The 14,325-nt window shown below is 49.0% G+C and overlaps 1 protein-coding gene across 1 annotated transcript; it reads right to left on the bottom strand.

The window, feature by feature from the left end:
* Nucleotides 1-1,011: 1,011 nt before the first annotated feature.
* On the bottom strand, nt 1,012-8,268 carry LOC116530374 (multidrug resistance-associated protein 6-like). The gene is made up of 2 exons (XM_032248459.1): nt 8,075-8,268; nt 1,012-1,277 (listed from the first exon to the last, which is right to left on the bottom strand). Exons 1-2 carry the CDS (start codon nt 8,092-8,094, stop codon nt 1,013-1,015), a joined length of 285 nt encoding a protein of 94 aa, XP_032104350.1. The 5' UTR covers nt 8,095-8,268; the 3' UTR covers nt 1,012.
* Nucleotides 8,269-14,325: the final 6,057 nt, after the last annotated feature.

Below are 14,325 nucleotides of genomic sequence, written 5' to 3'. Positions count from 1 at the left end.
CCAAAGCTATGGCTGCCGACCAAGTATTCAGTCAATGGACACAGCTTCCAGCCCAGATGCAATTTGGGGTCATTTATTTTTTGAGATTGGGGTCTCTCTCCGTCACCCAGGCTGGAGTATAGTGGCGTGATCTCGGCTCACTGCAACCTCCCCCTCCTGGGTTCAAGCGATTCTCCTGTCTCGGCTTCCTGAGTAGCTGGGATTACAGGCATGTGCCATCATACCCAGCTAATTTTTGTATTTTTAGTAGAGACGAGGTTTCACCATGTTACCCAGGCTGGTCTTGAACTCCTGACCTCAAGTGATCTGCCCGCCTTAGCCTCCCAAAGTCCTGGGATTACAGGCATGAGCCACTGCACTCAGCCTAGGGGTCATTTTTACCACAAGCAGTATTGTCTGGGAATACAGCTGATGCGCCACCTTATCGGAAGGTTAATCCTTTATCCTGAAGGGGGAATGAGTGGAAGTTAAAATTAGGCTAAAATATTAAACTCAGATTAGGAGGAGTGGACATGGTATCTAGGCAGTGAAAACAAATGCAAAGACCCTGAGGTGGGTGTGCTCCTGGAATGTCTGAGGAACAGAAAGGAGGCCCGTGTGGCTGGAGGAGAATGAGCATAGGAGGACACGTGTGAGACGTCATAAGGTCAGAGAGGTCCCAGGAGCAGTTCACACAAGACCTTACAGAAATACCTGAGGTGGGACAGATCACTTGAGGTCAGGAGTTCGAGACCAGCCTGACCAACATGGCAAAACCTTGTCTCTCCTAAAAATACAAAAATTAGCTGGGCATGGTGACATGTGACTGTAGTCCCAGCTACTCAGGAGGCTGAGGCAGGAGAATCACTTGAACCCGGGAGGCAGAGGTTGCAGTGAGCCGAGATTGCACGACTGCACTCCACCCTGGGCAACAGAGCAAGACTCTGTCTCAAAAAAAATAAATACACATAAATAAACAACAAAGGAAGTGAGAATATATCGTGAGTGACTCTAATAAGGTTTGAACGTGTTCTTAGCTACTGATGGCATTACTACCAACCAGCTCAGTGATGTTGCCTTCTCCGGCCAGGAAGGCCTGCACTTGTCCCCTGGGGCTCACCTTTCTGTACACCAGGCCAGTGATGACAGACTGCAGCCTTATCTGCAGCACCTTGAGCCGGTACGTGTTCTGCTGCTTAAACAGAGTTTGCAGGCAGGCCAAGAGGAACATCAGCACGGCAAGGAGGTAGCCCTTCCAGGCTGGAGGCTTGGGATCACCAATAAACTCCAGGAAAAGGCTTGCAGGGGAAGGAGGGAGAAGGTACAGCTGGTGAGAGGAGGGGCCCATGTGTGTTGCCTTTGCCCAAACGAGGCCAGGTGTGGAGGATCAGTTGGCGTGGTTGACTTTTTCAGCAATCATGATCTCGGTTATTTCCTCCGCTGTCCATGCTTCTTTTCAATCTGACTGCAGCTCCTCAAGATCAAGAGATGGCATTTTTGTCCCCACTTGTTATGGACTAAAAAATTGTGTCCTCACAAAATTTGTATGTCGAAGCCCCAACCCCCAGTGCCTCTGAATGTGACTGTATTTGGAAATAGGGCCTTTAAAGAGGCAATAAAGTTAAAACAAGGTCATTAGTCTGGGCCCTCAGCCAGTCTGACTGGGGTCCTTATAAGAGGAGAAAATGCAGATGCTCAGGGAGACACCAGGGTTCACACAGAGGAAAGACCATAGGAGGACACAGGGAGGAGGTGGCCAACTGCACACCAAGGGCAGAGGCCTCAGATGGAAGCAACTTGCAGATACCTGATCTGGAACTTCCAGCCTCCAGAATCATGAGAAAAATACATTTCTGTTGTTGAAGCTACTCAGTCTGTGATGCTTTGTTACGGCAGCTGAGCAGACACCACTTGAATCTGGGCTGGCTGCAAAACCACCTTTGACCAACAAAGTATGGTGGAGGTAAAGCTACGCATGCTCTGAGCTTCAAGAGAAAATGTAGCTTTTGGCCTATTGCTTAGAACCCTCCCAAGCAGCCACGTGAACAAGTCTGAGCTAGCTTTTTGAAGGATGGGAACCCACATGGAACACAGACAGCCATCCCAGCTTCAGATACACAACTGCAGGCACATGAGAAAACCTAGCTAAGAAAAGACAAACCACCCAGCTGAGCCCAGCCAACATTACTGACCCACGTTACCATGAATTAAATAAATGAATGCTTGTAATTTTAAGCCACTCACTTTTGGAGCATTTTATAGCAAAAGCTAATTGATGCAGTCCAGTAACAGCTTGATTATTTGCCCTTCTGGGGGTCAGTCACTTTCTCATTAATCATTTCCTTTCCTCAGTATCCTTCTCACCCACCCTCCAGCGTCCCGAACACCAGATCTATAGGCAGAGGCAGAAGAGCTGAAGCCCCCTGACCCTGGAGGGATGCCATTAAGAGACCACCAGCCTTAGCAGAGCTCCTGAAGTCTGGACTCACCTAAGCAGCTTGGGGACAGTGAACCTGAAGACATCACTGATGAAGAGGCTGTGGGTCCCAGGAGGAAGGTAGAATGGAACACCCGCCAGATGGCCCTCAGCAGTGGGCCCCACTGGCTCCCTTCTTGCCACAGGAAGGGCTCAGTCTGGAGCCTCCATGCCACTAGCCTCTTTTCCTTCTAAACACTACTGCCTCGGCGTGCCTTAGAGGAAGGAAGAGGTTGGCTTTAGGTCCCATTTTATACTCTCAACCACCCACAGCAGGACCAGGCATTAAAGGCTTGTTTTCCTAACAATGGGCGTGGGTGGGTGTGGATCCAGCCTGGCTCCCTCACCTGTGCCTCCTTATCACCCTGAGTACCCATTTAAGAGGTAGCCACAGGAGTTGTGGGGGAAGGGCAGGAGGGCAGCCCTGAGGCCTCTCAGACGGCCATGGGAAAGCACACATGTTGAGCACCTACTATGCGCCAGGCACTCCCCAGTCATCCTAAGACCCCCGGCAAGCCAGATGTTGTTCCCATTTCACAGATGAGAAAACTGAGGCTCAGAGAAGCAAATTTGTCCAAGGGCACACAGCTGAGAAGTAAAAGCTGGGATTCAATTCCATCTCTCTGCCTCTAGACCCCATGCATTTTTTCTTTTTTTTGAGATGAAGTCTCACTCTGTCACCCAGGCTGCAGTGCAGTGGTGTGATCTCGGCTCACTACAACCTCTGCTTCCTGGATTCAAGTGATTCTCCCACCTCAGCCTCCTGAGTAGCTGGGATTACAGACAAATGCCACCACGCCCAGCTAATTTCTGTATGTTTAGGCGATGGGGTTTCACCATGTTGGCCAGGCTGGTTTTGAACTCCTACCTCAGGTGATCTGCCAGCCTCAGCCTCCCAAAGTGCTGGGATTACAGGCGTGAGCCACTGCACCCGGCCTCCCATGTACTTTTCAATCTATCATGTTGTCAACCTGGAGGAAGAACAGCACCCCCTCTTCCACATGCACAACCAGCCAGCCCTTAGCTTGTTTTGAACAAGTGGAGAATCACAGCTGATGTGCATGGGGCCTGGTGCTCTGGCTCTGGGTGAAAGCACAGACAGAGCCTCAAACTCATAAGATCCCCAGCCTTTGGCCATAACTGGGGCCACAGAGAAGAGCTAAAGTGAGGAAGGGAGAGGAGGTGGTACGGGGAGGCCCAAGGGCCCCTCCAGGGCAGGTCAGAAACCCGGGGCCATAATGGAGAGGCTGGGGCTATGCAGCTGCTGACAGCCGGCTGCTGTGTGGTCCTGGGTAGGTAGACTGCTCCCCTCTCTGTGTGTGAGAGGATGGGTGTGGTCTCCCCTCTGAGTCCCTCGTGTGCCTCTGACAATCTATATGGTTACCCATAATTGCTTGCTTGCTTTTCTGAGACAAAGTTTCACTCTTGTTGTCCAGGCTGGAGTGCAGTGGCATGATCTCGGCTCACTGCAACCTCCATCTCCCGGCTTCCAACGATTCTCCTGCCACAGCCTCCCAAGTAGCTGGGATTACAGGCACCCACCACCATGCCCAACTAATTTTTATATTTTTAGTAGAGATGGGGTTTCACCACGTTGGCCAGTCTGGTCTTAAACTCCTGACCTCAGGTGGTCCACCTGCCTTGGCCTCCCAAAGTGCTGGGATTACAGGTGTGAGCCACCATGCCTGGCCACTTATCAGTAATTTCAATCCCCATTACAAATCTGTGACCCAGGACCACGTGCAGAGATCAGCTCTTTACACGAAGGAGCTCACTGACTTCCCTGGACCCCCTTGCCAGGTGGGTATTGTTAGGCTTTCCATTTTACAAAAGGGGAAAGAAGCTGAGGCTCTGGGAGATGGCAATAGCAGCCCAAGGTCACACAGCAAGGGCAGAGCAGGGATTGGAGCCTTGATCTTGGCTTATGGTTCCTAGAGTGTTTCTTATGCACTAAGGACCCCCAACCCCACAACAATAATAATAGTTTAAAAAGAATCATAACAAAAATCCCCTTGTGAGCTCGGGTGGCAAGACCCTTGCAGGCCATGGTCTTTGTCCCTCATTGCTGGCCTGATCTGGTGTTTGGTTTGGCATCTATGGAGGGGTGTGGCTCAGCTCTGTTACTGAGTGGGCATGGCCTGCTGCTCACAGGTTTTGGCATTTGGGTCTCAAAGCCAAGAAGATGCCCCTTCCATGCAGAGAGCATCCCTGACCGCCCTTCCTGTCTGACCCCACCATTTCATTCATTGCCTTCACAGCCTTGCCCACGGCACCAACCCTCTCTTTGTCTTGTTAGAACCCCAGGTGGGTAGACTTTGCCTGAGTTTTCTACCAAGATGTCCCTAGTATCAAGTCCAGCTCCTGCACACAGTAGGAGCTCAATAAACACTTGTCCAACGAATGGGAAAAGCAGACTGAGTGATATGTGTAAAAGGGCCTAACAAGAGTGCCCAGCACATACTGTTATAAACATTTATAGAAGAAAGGATGGAGCCTGGCTGGGTGGACAGAACTTGGCTTTGGAGCCAGGAGACTGTGGTTCCAATGCCTGCTGTGTCTCCTCTCCTCTGAGCCTTAGTGTTTTCATCTGTAAAATGGGGTCAGGGAAGAGTTAACTGGGAAGTTTTCTTTCCAGACCCAAATGCTGGAGATTTTGCTCAGTTCTGTTCCAGCTGTTTGCCTGGAGACTCACTGTGTTCAGCCTGCAGGCTCCACAGCAGGCATTTTCCTCTCCTGGAGGTCTCACCTCCCATCAAGGAAGAGGTCCAGATTGCTGCCTGATGTCTGGTCTCTGGACTGAAGGCCATTTAGTGCAGGACTCACAAATGACCGTGGGGCAAGGCAGAGGGTATGCATGAGTGGCATGGGCAAGGTGTGAGTTGGGGATACAAAAGAGAGTGGTGGAGGCCGGGTGTGGTGGCTCATGCCTGTAATCCCAGCACTTTGGGAGGCCGAGGTGGGCAGATAACTTTAGGTCAGGAGTTTGAGACCAGCCTGATAACCTGAGCAACATGGAGAAACCCAACCTCTAATAAAAAATACAAAAATTAGCTGGATCTAGTGGTGGGCGCTTGTGGTCCCAGCTACTTGGGAGGCTAAGGAAGGAGAATCATTTGAACCCGGGAGGTGGAGCTTGCAATGAGGCAAGACAGTGCCACTGCACTCCAGCCTGGGTGACAGAAGCAGAGAGGAGGGAAGGAAGGAAGGAAGGAAGGAAGGAAGGAAGGAAGGAAGGAAGGAGAGAAGGAGAGAAGGAGGGAGGGAGGGAGGGAGGGAGGGAAAGAGCAAAAGAGAGAGTGAGAAGAAAATAAAGAGGTGGGGACTGTGGCTAACTGAAATCTGCACACCTTGTCAAATGCTGTAGACTCTACCTGAATCCAGTCTCCTACTGTCTTGTGAAGATGTGGCCTAGTGTTGCCACAACTACTTTAAGAGAGTCCAGAATTCCAGATTTTTATTTATTGGCATTTCTATTTATTTTTTGAGACAGAGTCTCGCTCTGTTGCCCAGGCTGGAGTGCAGTGGAGTAATCTTGGCTCACTGCAACCTCCACCTCCCAGGTTCAAGCAATTCTCCTGCCTCAGCCTCTCCAATAGCTGGGATTACAAGCATTCACCACCACACCCAGCTAATTTTTGTCTTTTTAGTAGAGACAGGGTTTCACTATGTTGGCCAGGCTGGTCTCGAACTCCTAACTTTGTGTGATTTGCCTGCCTCGGCCTCCCAAAATGCTGAGATTTCAGGCTTGAGCCACTGCCCTCAGCCTTGGATTCCAGATTTTTATGTGATCTCTCCAAATTTTTAAATATTGGCAACTTATTAAAAAACAAAATAATGCAAACAACCATAAAGCCCATGTGCACCAAATATACCTTGTGAAGCTGACCTGACCAGCAGGTGGCTGTTGCGTGACCTCTCAGGAGGATGCCCTCTCCCTTCACCCAGTGGTTGAAAATATTTCAGACAGAAAACCAAAGTTCTCTCTGGGTACAGTCAGTTGGCTCAGAAGCTGATGGACCTGGTCTTTGTATAACCCCATCCCTCCCCTTTCTTTCTGTCAGTTATTTATGGGAGGATTCTCAAACTGCTCTGGAGACTGTTTCTACCTTTTAATTCTAGTGTTGGGTGGCCTGTAATTTTCAGGTTGGTTGGGGATGCCAGGAGTTGGCAGAGGCTTATTCCAGAGCCCCTATGGACTGAACTCTGCCACTTCTATAAAGTCATTTAAAAGTAGAGGATGAGGCAGGCACAGTGGCTCACACCTGTAATCCCAGCACTTTGAGAGGCCAAGGCAGTTAGATCACCTGAGGTCGGGAGTTCAAGACCAACCTAGCCAACAAGGTGAAACCCTGCCTTTACAAAAACTACAAAAATTAGCTAGGTGTGGTGGCAGGCACCTGTAATCCCAGCTACTCAGGAGTCTAAGGCAGGAGAATCGCTTGAATCTGGGAGGTGGAGGTTGCAATCAGCCAAGATTGTGCCATTGCACTGCAGCGTGGGTAACAAGAGTGATACTCTGTCCCCTCGCCCCCCCCCAAAAAAAAGAATATGCTGGGTGTGGTGGCTCACACCTGTAATCCCAGCACTTCGGGAGGCCAATGCAAGTGGGTCACTTGAGGTTGGGAGTTTGAGACCAGCCTGACCAACACGGAGAAACCCCCTCTCTACTAAAAATACAAAATTAGCCAGGTGTGGTGGTGCATGCCTGTAATCCCAGCTACTTAGGAGACTGAAGCAGGAGAATTGCTTGAACCTGGGAGGTGGAGGTTGCAGTAAGCTGAGTTCTCACCCTTACACTCCAGCCTGGGCAACAAAAGCAAAACTCCGTCTCAAAAGAAAATTTAAAAATAATAATAACCACTTACACTCATTATGTGCCAGGCCCTGTTCTAAGTGCTTTGCAGGCCTTATCTTATTTAATCTTCACAACCCTATGAGGTAGGTGCTATTATTAATCCTTTTGAAGGAATGGAGACTGAGGCACAGAGAGGTTAAGTAACTTGCCCAAAGCTACACAGCTAGGAAGTGGTAGGGCCAGTAATCAACTCCACATGTCCGGTACTTCTGAGGTCTGAATGCAGTGTGCCCAGGAGGGGGCACATCTTCAAGTGCCTGCTGAGCTGGCTGTGGAGAGGCAGCTGGTTCCTCCATCTGCCTGGAAACCTCCAGAAAGTAGACACTTGCTCCTTTATCTCGTCGCCCCTGGTGCTTAGCATATAGTAGGTTCTTATTAAATGCCGGTGGAATGACTGAAGCCAATTTGATTACTATTAAGTACCTGCTGTGTGCCAGCACTAAGCACTTTCCCACTCATGAAGATTGAGTCTTCCCCATTTTACAGAGGGGAAAACTGAGACTCTGGGGATTTGTGACATGGCCTGCTAAAAGGCAGAGGCAGGATTCGAATCCAGATCTCCAGCAAGTAAGTGGGAACAGGATGCCGATGGTGGACACGGAAATGAAGAACAGAAGAAAGTGCCAAGGCTGGGATGGAGAAAGCCTGGCTGTCCTTTGTGAGCATGGGGGGAGCCTTGTAGGGGAATAGCCATGGGTGGGAATCAGTGTAGAAAATGCAGGTGGGTGAGGCACCCCCCAACACTTCCCTGAGATGTTACTTACCCAGAAACCCACCAGAACATGGCTTTGGAGGGGGAAGGATGCCCCTGCCTCTGGACAGGGGTTCTGTAACTGACAAAAGTGGAGAATGGGGAAGCCTTGGTCTCACATCCCCTGGTGAGTATGTGGGAAGGGTAGGGAGACAGGATGAACTGACTTTGTATTTTTTTTTTTTTTTTTTGAGACGGGGTCTTGCTCTGTCACCCAGGCTGGAGTGCAGTGGTGCGATCATAGCTCACTACTGCCTTTACCTCTGAAACTCAAGCAATCCACCTGCCTCAGCTTCCACAGAGCTACTCTGTAGTGGGACTACAGGTGTGCACCACCACATTTGGTTATTTTTTTAGAACTTTGTAGAGATGGAGTCTCGCTACATTGCCTAGTCTGATCTAGAACACCTGGGCTCAAGCAGCCTCCTTCCTCAGCCTCCCAAAGTGTTGAGATTAGAGGCATGCTCCACTGCACCCAGTCCATCTGAACATGTTTATCTGATGTCAGATCAGTCTCTTTCTCAAAAGAATTATTTGATTTCAGTGTTACCTGTTTAAAAGTCTCATGAACTTCTCCGACAGAGCACTTACCCCAGGGATAATTTTCTTCCCTTTTTTTTTTTGAGATGGAAATTTGCTCTTTGTCACCCAGGCTGGAGTGCAATGGCGCAATCTCAGCTCACTCCACCTCCACCTCCAGGATTCACCTGCCTCAGCCTCCCGAGTAGCTGGGATTACAGGTGTGTGCTATTATGCCCAGCTAACTTTTGTGATTTTAGTAGAGACAGGTTTTACCGTGCTGGCCAGACTGGTCCTGAACTCTCGACCTCAGGTGATCCACCTGCCTTTGCCTCCAAAGTGTTGGGATTACAGGCATGAGCCACTGTGCCCAGCCAATTTTCAACATATTTAATTATGTGAGTAACGTCTGGTTCCCCTACTTGACCACTAGCTACACGAGAACAGGAACTCTATCTGCTTGTTCACCACAGATCCTTAAGCCCTTGCTGGGGGATAGAGGGGGTCTGCAAACTATGACCAAATCTGGCCCACTGCCTGTTGCTGAAAATAAAGTTTTATTGCAACACAGCTATGCAATTTGTTGACATATTCTGCTTTTGTGTTCAGTGGCAGAGTTGAGGAGTTGCCGCAGAGATCACTGTATGGCTCACAGAGTCTCTTGCCCCATACAGAAAAAGTCTGCCAGTGGTGGCATCGAGTAAAAATGCAATTCACAGTTTGCTGAGTGGATAAATGAACAAAAAATTAGACTTCCGGTCACATGAGGGAGACTGAGATCTCAAAGTGGAACAGGAATGAGGTTGGAACTTGGTGACTTTCAGACTGCTGAGGGTCTTTAGGTTAGAAGGAAGGTTGATCCGCAAGGCAGGACAGCACAAACTGTACCATCACTAGAGACAAGCACAGATAGGTGGACAGGTGGCAGACCGGGTCACTCTGGAAGCCCTGTGGGAGAGAAAGCAGAAGGTAAGACATGGAGACAGAGGAGGGTGCTCAGAGGAGAGAAGAGGTTTCTGATGCCAGAGCCTGTGCCCATGCTGGGGACCAGGGCAAGAGGATTTGAAAGCCAGAGCCCTGGCATTCCTAGTGGTCCTCATTTTCTTTTCTTTTTTGAGACCGAGTCTCGCTCTGTCATCTAGGCTGGAGTGCGATGGCGTGATCTCGACTCACTGTAACTTCTCCTTCCCAGGTTCAAGCGATTCTCCTGTCTCAGCTTCCCAAGTAGTTGGGATTTCAGGTGCACACCACCATGCCTGGCTAATTTTTATATTTTTAGTAGAGATGGGGTTTTACCATGTTGGCCAGGCTGGTCTCAAGCTCCTGACCTCAGGTGATCCTCCCGCCTCGACCTCCCAAAGTGCTGGGATTATAGGCGTGAGCCACCTCGCCCAGCCTGATGTATACATTTCTAGATGACATGAGATATTTCGATACACACCTGCAATGCATAATCACATCAGGTTAAATGAGGTATCCATCCCCTCGAGCATTTATCCTTTCTGTTACAAACAATCTATTTTACTCTTAGTTATTTCATTTTTTAGTTTATTATCGAGTTGGAGCTTCACTGTGTTGCCCCAGCTGCAGTGCAGTGGCTTGATTGTGGCTCACTGTAACCTGTCTCCCGGGTTCAAAGTGATTCTCCTGCCTCAGTAGCTGAGATTACAGGTGTGTGCTACCACACCTAATTTTTTTTATTTTTAGTAGAAGTGGGGTTTCACCATGTTGCCCAGGCTGGTCTTGAACTCCTGACCTCTGGTGATCCTTCTGCCTCGGCCTCCCAAAGTGCTGGAATTACAGGCGTGAGCCACTGCATCCGGCCTCTTTTAGTTAAAGTGTACAATCAAATTATTATCGACCATTGTCACGCTGTTGTGCTATCAAATAGGTATTATTCATTCTTTCTATTGTTTTGTACCCATTAACCATCCCCATTTCCCCTCACCCACTATTCTTCCTAGCCTCTAGTAACCATCCTTCTACTCTATATGTCCATGAGTTCAATTGTTTTAATTTTTAGCTTCCACAAATAAGTGAGAACATGTAAAGTGTATCTTTCTGTGCCTGGCTTATTTCACTTAACAAAATGACCTCCGGTTCCATCCATGTTGTTGAAAATGAAAGGACCTCATGCTTTTTTATGGCAGCATAGTACTCCATTGTGTATATATACCACATTTTCTTTATCCATTCATCTGTTGGGTGGGTGTCTGAGGCCTGGCCAATGAATACATTCCAGTCTCTTGGCTACCATGATTGGGTTAGAAATGCACATAGCACCCCATGCTGGGTACTTGAGAGCTGGAGCCATCGGGAGATTCTGCAGGGTTTGCTACACGGTAGAACATAAGTCTAAAGGTATTGGTGGCTTTTCTTGCCACTCCATTGGAGAATCAAGGTAACATGGCAGAGCCAATAGGCAGAAGTGGAGACCTGGTGATGGTACCTAGTCCCAGGCCTGGATCAGTCATGCCTGGGACATCCCATGGATATGAAAATAAATACATAAGCTAATGAACTCCCTCTGACCTTCCCTTTTCCTTAAGCTTGTGTAAACTGAGGTTTTGTGGCTTTAAACCACAGCCCTACTTTCTTTTTCTTTTTCTTTTTTTTTTTTTTTTGAGACCGAGTCTCGCTCTGTCACCCAGGCTGGAGTGCAGTGGCACAATCTTGGCTCACTACAACCACCACCTCCTTGATTCAATTGATTCTCATGCCTCAGGCTCCTGAGTAGCTGGGACTACAGGCACACACCACCACGCCCAGCAAACGTTTGTATTTTTAGTAGAGACAGGGTTTCACCATATTGGCCAGGATGGTCTCGAACTCCTAACCTTGTGATCCGCCTGCCTTGGCCTCCCAAAGTGCTGGGATTACAGGAGTGAGCCACCGCACTCGGTCCAGAGCCCTAGTTTCAAATCATCATTCCTCTACTTGGTTTTTTACTCTTCTATATTTTGTTTTTGGCAGATAGGAGAAAATTGGATATTCCAACAACAATATGGCCCATCTTCCCTAAACCACCACTGTTTTCCCCACTGTTTCTATCAAAGTTTGTTCTGCATTGTCGTGAGATGAACTTCGGCTCTGCACTTCCAAGCTGTGTGGCCCTGAGGCCATCATTCCCTTCTCCTAGCCTTAGTTTCCTTCATCTTTAAAATGGGCTGTTAGACTCCATCATTGGGTGGGCACATTGGCTCAAGCCTGTAATCCCAGCACTTTGGGAGTCTGAGTCAGGAAGATCACTTGAGCCTAGGAGTTTAAGACCAGCGTTGGGAACACAGTGAGACTTTATTTAAAAAAAGAAAAAAGAATCCACCACTGTGTCCTATTGTGAGAATCCAATGAAGATATGTGTGCAAGTGTCTGCCACAGTGCCTGGCACGTGCGTAGAACCCCAGAGTGTAAATGGCCCTGGTATTGTTTCTATGCTGTGTTTCAAAAAGCTGACTTATGTCAACTGTGGGACCCCACCCTTTCAGCAATTACAGAATAACCTGTGGAATTTCCCCTTAGTTACAAAGGTTACTCTTTTAAAAACTCTGTCCTTAGTAAGGCACTGTGGCTCACTCATACCTGTAATCCCAGCATTTTGGGAGGCTGATGGGTATGGATCACTTGAGGTCAGGCATTCGAGACCAGCCTGACCAACATGGTAAAACCCTGTTTCTACCAAAAATACAAAAATTAGCTGGGTGTGGTGGTTCATGCCTGTAATCCCAGCTACTTGGGAGGTGGAGGCAGGAGAATCGCTTGAACCCAGGAGGTGGAGGTTGCAGTGAGCCAAGATCGTGCCACTGCACTCCAGCCTGGGTGACAGAGCAAGCCTCTGTCTCAGAATAAATAATTAAATAAACAAACAAACAAGAAATAAAAACTTTGTCCTTAAGGACAGGATGATGTTTCTCTACCTTCTTCTTTAGGGGCAGGATGGAGTAACCACTGGACTGCAGAAATGATCTGTGAGTCCAGATGTGGTGGCTCACACCTATAATCCCAGCACTTTAGGAGCCTGAGGTCGGAGGATTGCTCGAAACCAGGAGTTCAAGATCAGCCTGGGCAACAAAGAACAACCTTTTCTCCACAAAAATAAAACAATAAAGTAAAACACCTGCAACCTGCTGCAGCCTGGTCATTCGTGTCAAGATAATCCTTCTCCCTGAAGCCTTGGCAAAGCACTCTGTCAAGGCCAGTGCCCCTCAACAGGTGGGCAATTTTGTCCTGCCCGCCCCCAGGGACACTTGGTAATATCCGGAGACAATTTGGGTTACCGTAATTGGATGGCATGCTACTGGCATCTGTGGGTGGAAGTCAGGGATGCTGTTTCACACCCTCCAGCAAACAGAACACCCCTGTCCTCCCAAGAATTATCTAGCCACAAATTACTAAAGCTGAGGTTGAGAAAAGTTGGTCTAGACCACGTTTTTCTCTTTACAGAGAAAATGACCCATCATGTCTCCTAATATAGAAATGCTGCTTCCAGCCAGGTGCAGTGATTCACACCTATAATCTCAGCACTTTGGGAGGGCGAGGCAGGCGAGTCACTTGAGGTCAGGAGTTTGCGAGCAGCCTGGCCAAAATGGTGAAACCCCATCTCACTAAAATTACAAAAATTAGCCTCGTGTAGTTGCAAGTGTCTCTAATTCCTGCTACACAGGAGGCCGAGGCAGGAGAATCGCTTGAATCAGGGAGGCAGAGGTTGCAAGCTGAGATCGTGCCACTGCACCCCAGCCTGGGCGACAGAGGGAGCCTCTCAAAATAAAAAGAAAAATGCTGGCCGGGCGCGGTGGCGCATGCCTGTAAATCCCAGCACTTTGTGAGGCCGAGGCGGGTGGATCACGAGGTCAAGAGATCAAGACCATCCTGGCCAAAATGGTGAAACCCTGTCTCTACCAAAAATACAAAAAATTAGCAGGGCCTGGTGGCTACTCCGGAGGCTGAGGGAGAAGAATTGCTTGAATCCATCAGGTGGGGGTTGCAATAAGCTGAGATCGCGCCACTGCACTCCAGAGCGAGACTCTGTCTCAAAAAAAAGAAAAAAGAAAAAAAAAATGCTGCCTTCCAGACTGCACAACAGAAATGTTAGTGTGCAGAATGAGCGTGTACATATAGATGTGTAGGAACACGGGGAGCGTGCGTGCATGAGGGGAGGTGTGCATGTAGGGGGATGTGTGCACACTGGAGTGTGTCTGCCCAGGTTGTGTGTGTGTGCATTTATGTGCTTCTGTGATGTCTGAATCGGTGCATTAAGTGTGCGCCCCGTGTGCAAGTGGAGTGTATGATGCGGGTGTGAAAGCAACAGGAAATTGTGTTGATAAGTAAAGTATGGGATGACAAGTAATTACAGGTGCGGGAGTGAATTTTGTTTCTCTAGAGTGTAAGTGATTGGCTTGTGTGTGTCGCTGGGTAGAGAATAAGTCATACGCGGAAACGGGAGGAGGAAGGATGGGACCCAAGGCCTGAGCCAGCATTTTGGTTTCCGGGGTGGCCCATGCACCCACTTACCCCTCCAGAGGCCTGCTGGGCGGCGCTGGTAGCTGGCAACACAAAGCAGAGAAGCCAGTACCCAAACAGCACTCCAGACGACTGGACTCCCTTCTTCCTCTCCGTGTAAATCAGGAACACTGAGAAGCTCTGGGCGGGAAAGTCAGGGCAGGCCCCTTAGGGGAGGGCGGGAGGCAGGGGAGCCTCTTCTCTTCCCCGTCCTCTCCGCTGTGGCAGGCAAAGGAGCAGCCAGCGGGG

The sequence above is a fragment of the Sapajus apella genome, unplaced genomic scaffold (genome assembly GCF_009761245.1).
Source record: "Sapajus apella isolate SASKATOON/1434 unplaced genomic scaffold, GSC_monkey_1.0 scaffold66, whole genome shotgun sequence".
In the NCBI taxonomy this organism is placed as follows: Eukaryota; Metazoa; Chordata; class Mammalia; order Primates; family Cebidae; genus Sapajus; species Sapajus apella.
Note: the sequence above shows the minus strand (reverse complement) of the source record. Positions and strands in the feature narration are given on the sequence as shown.

Bases quoted from the DNA above. Each gene is read 5' to 3' on its own strand.
- LOC116530374 (XM_032248459.1), bottom strand. From the start codon at position 8,094: ATGTTCTGGTGGGTTTCTGG. The intron at 1,278-8,074 runs GTAAGTAACATC...TTCCCCTGCAAG, and splicing joins ATGTTCTGGTGGGTTTCTGG to CCTTTTCCTGGAGTTTATTG.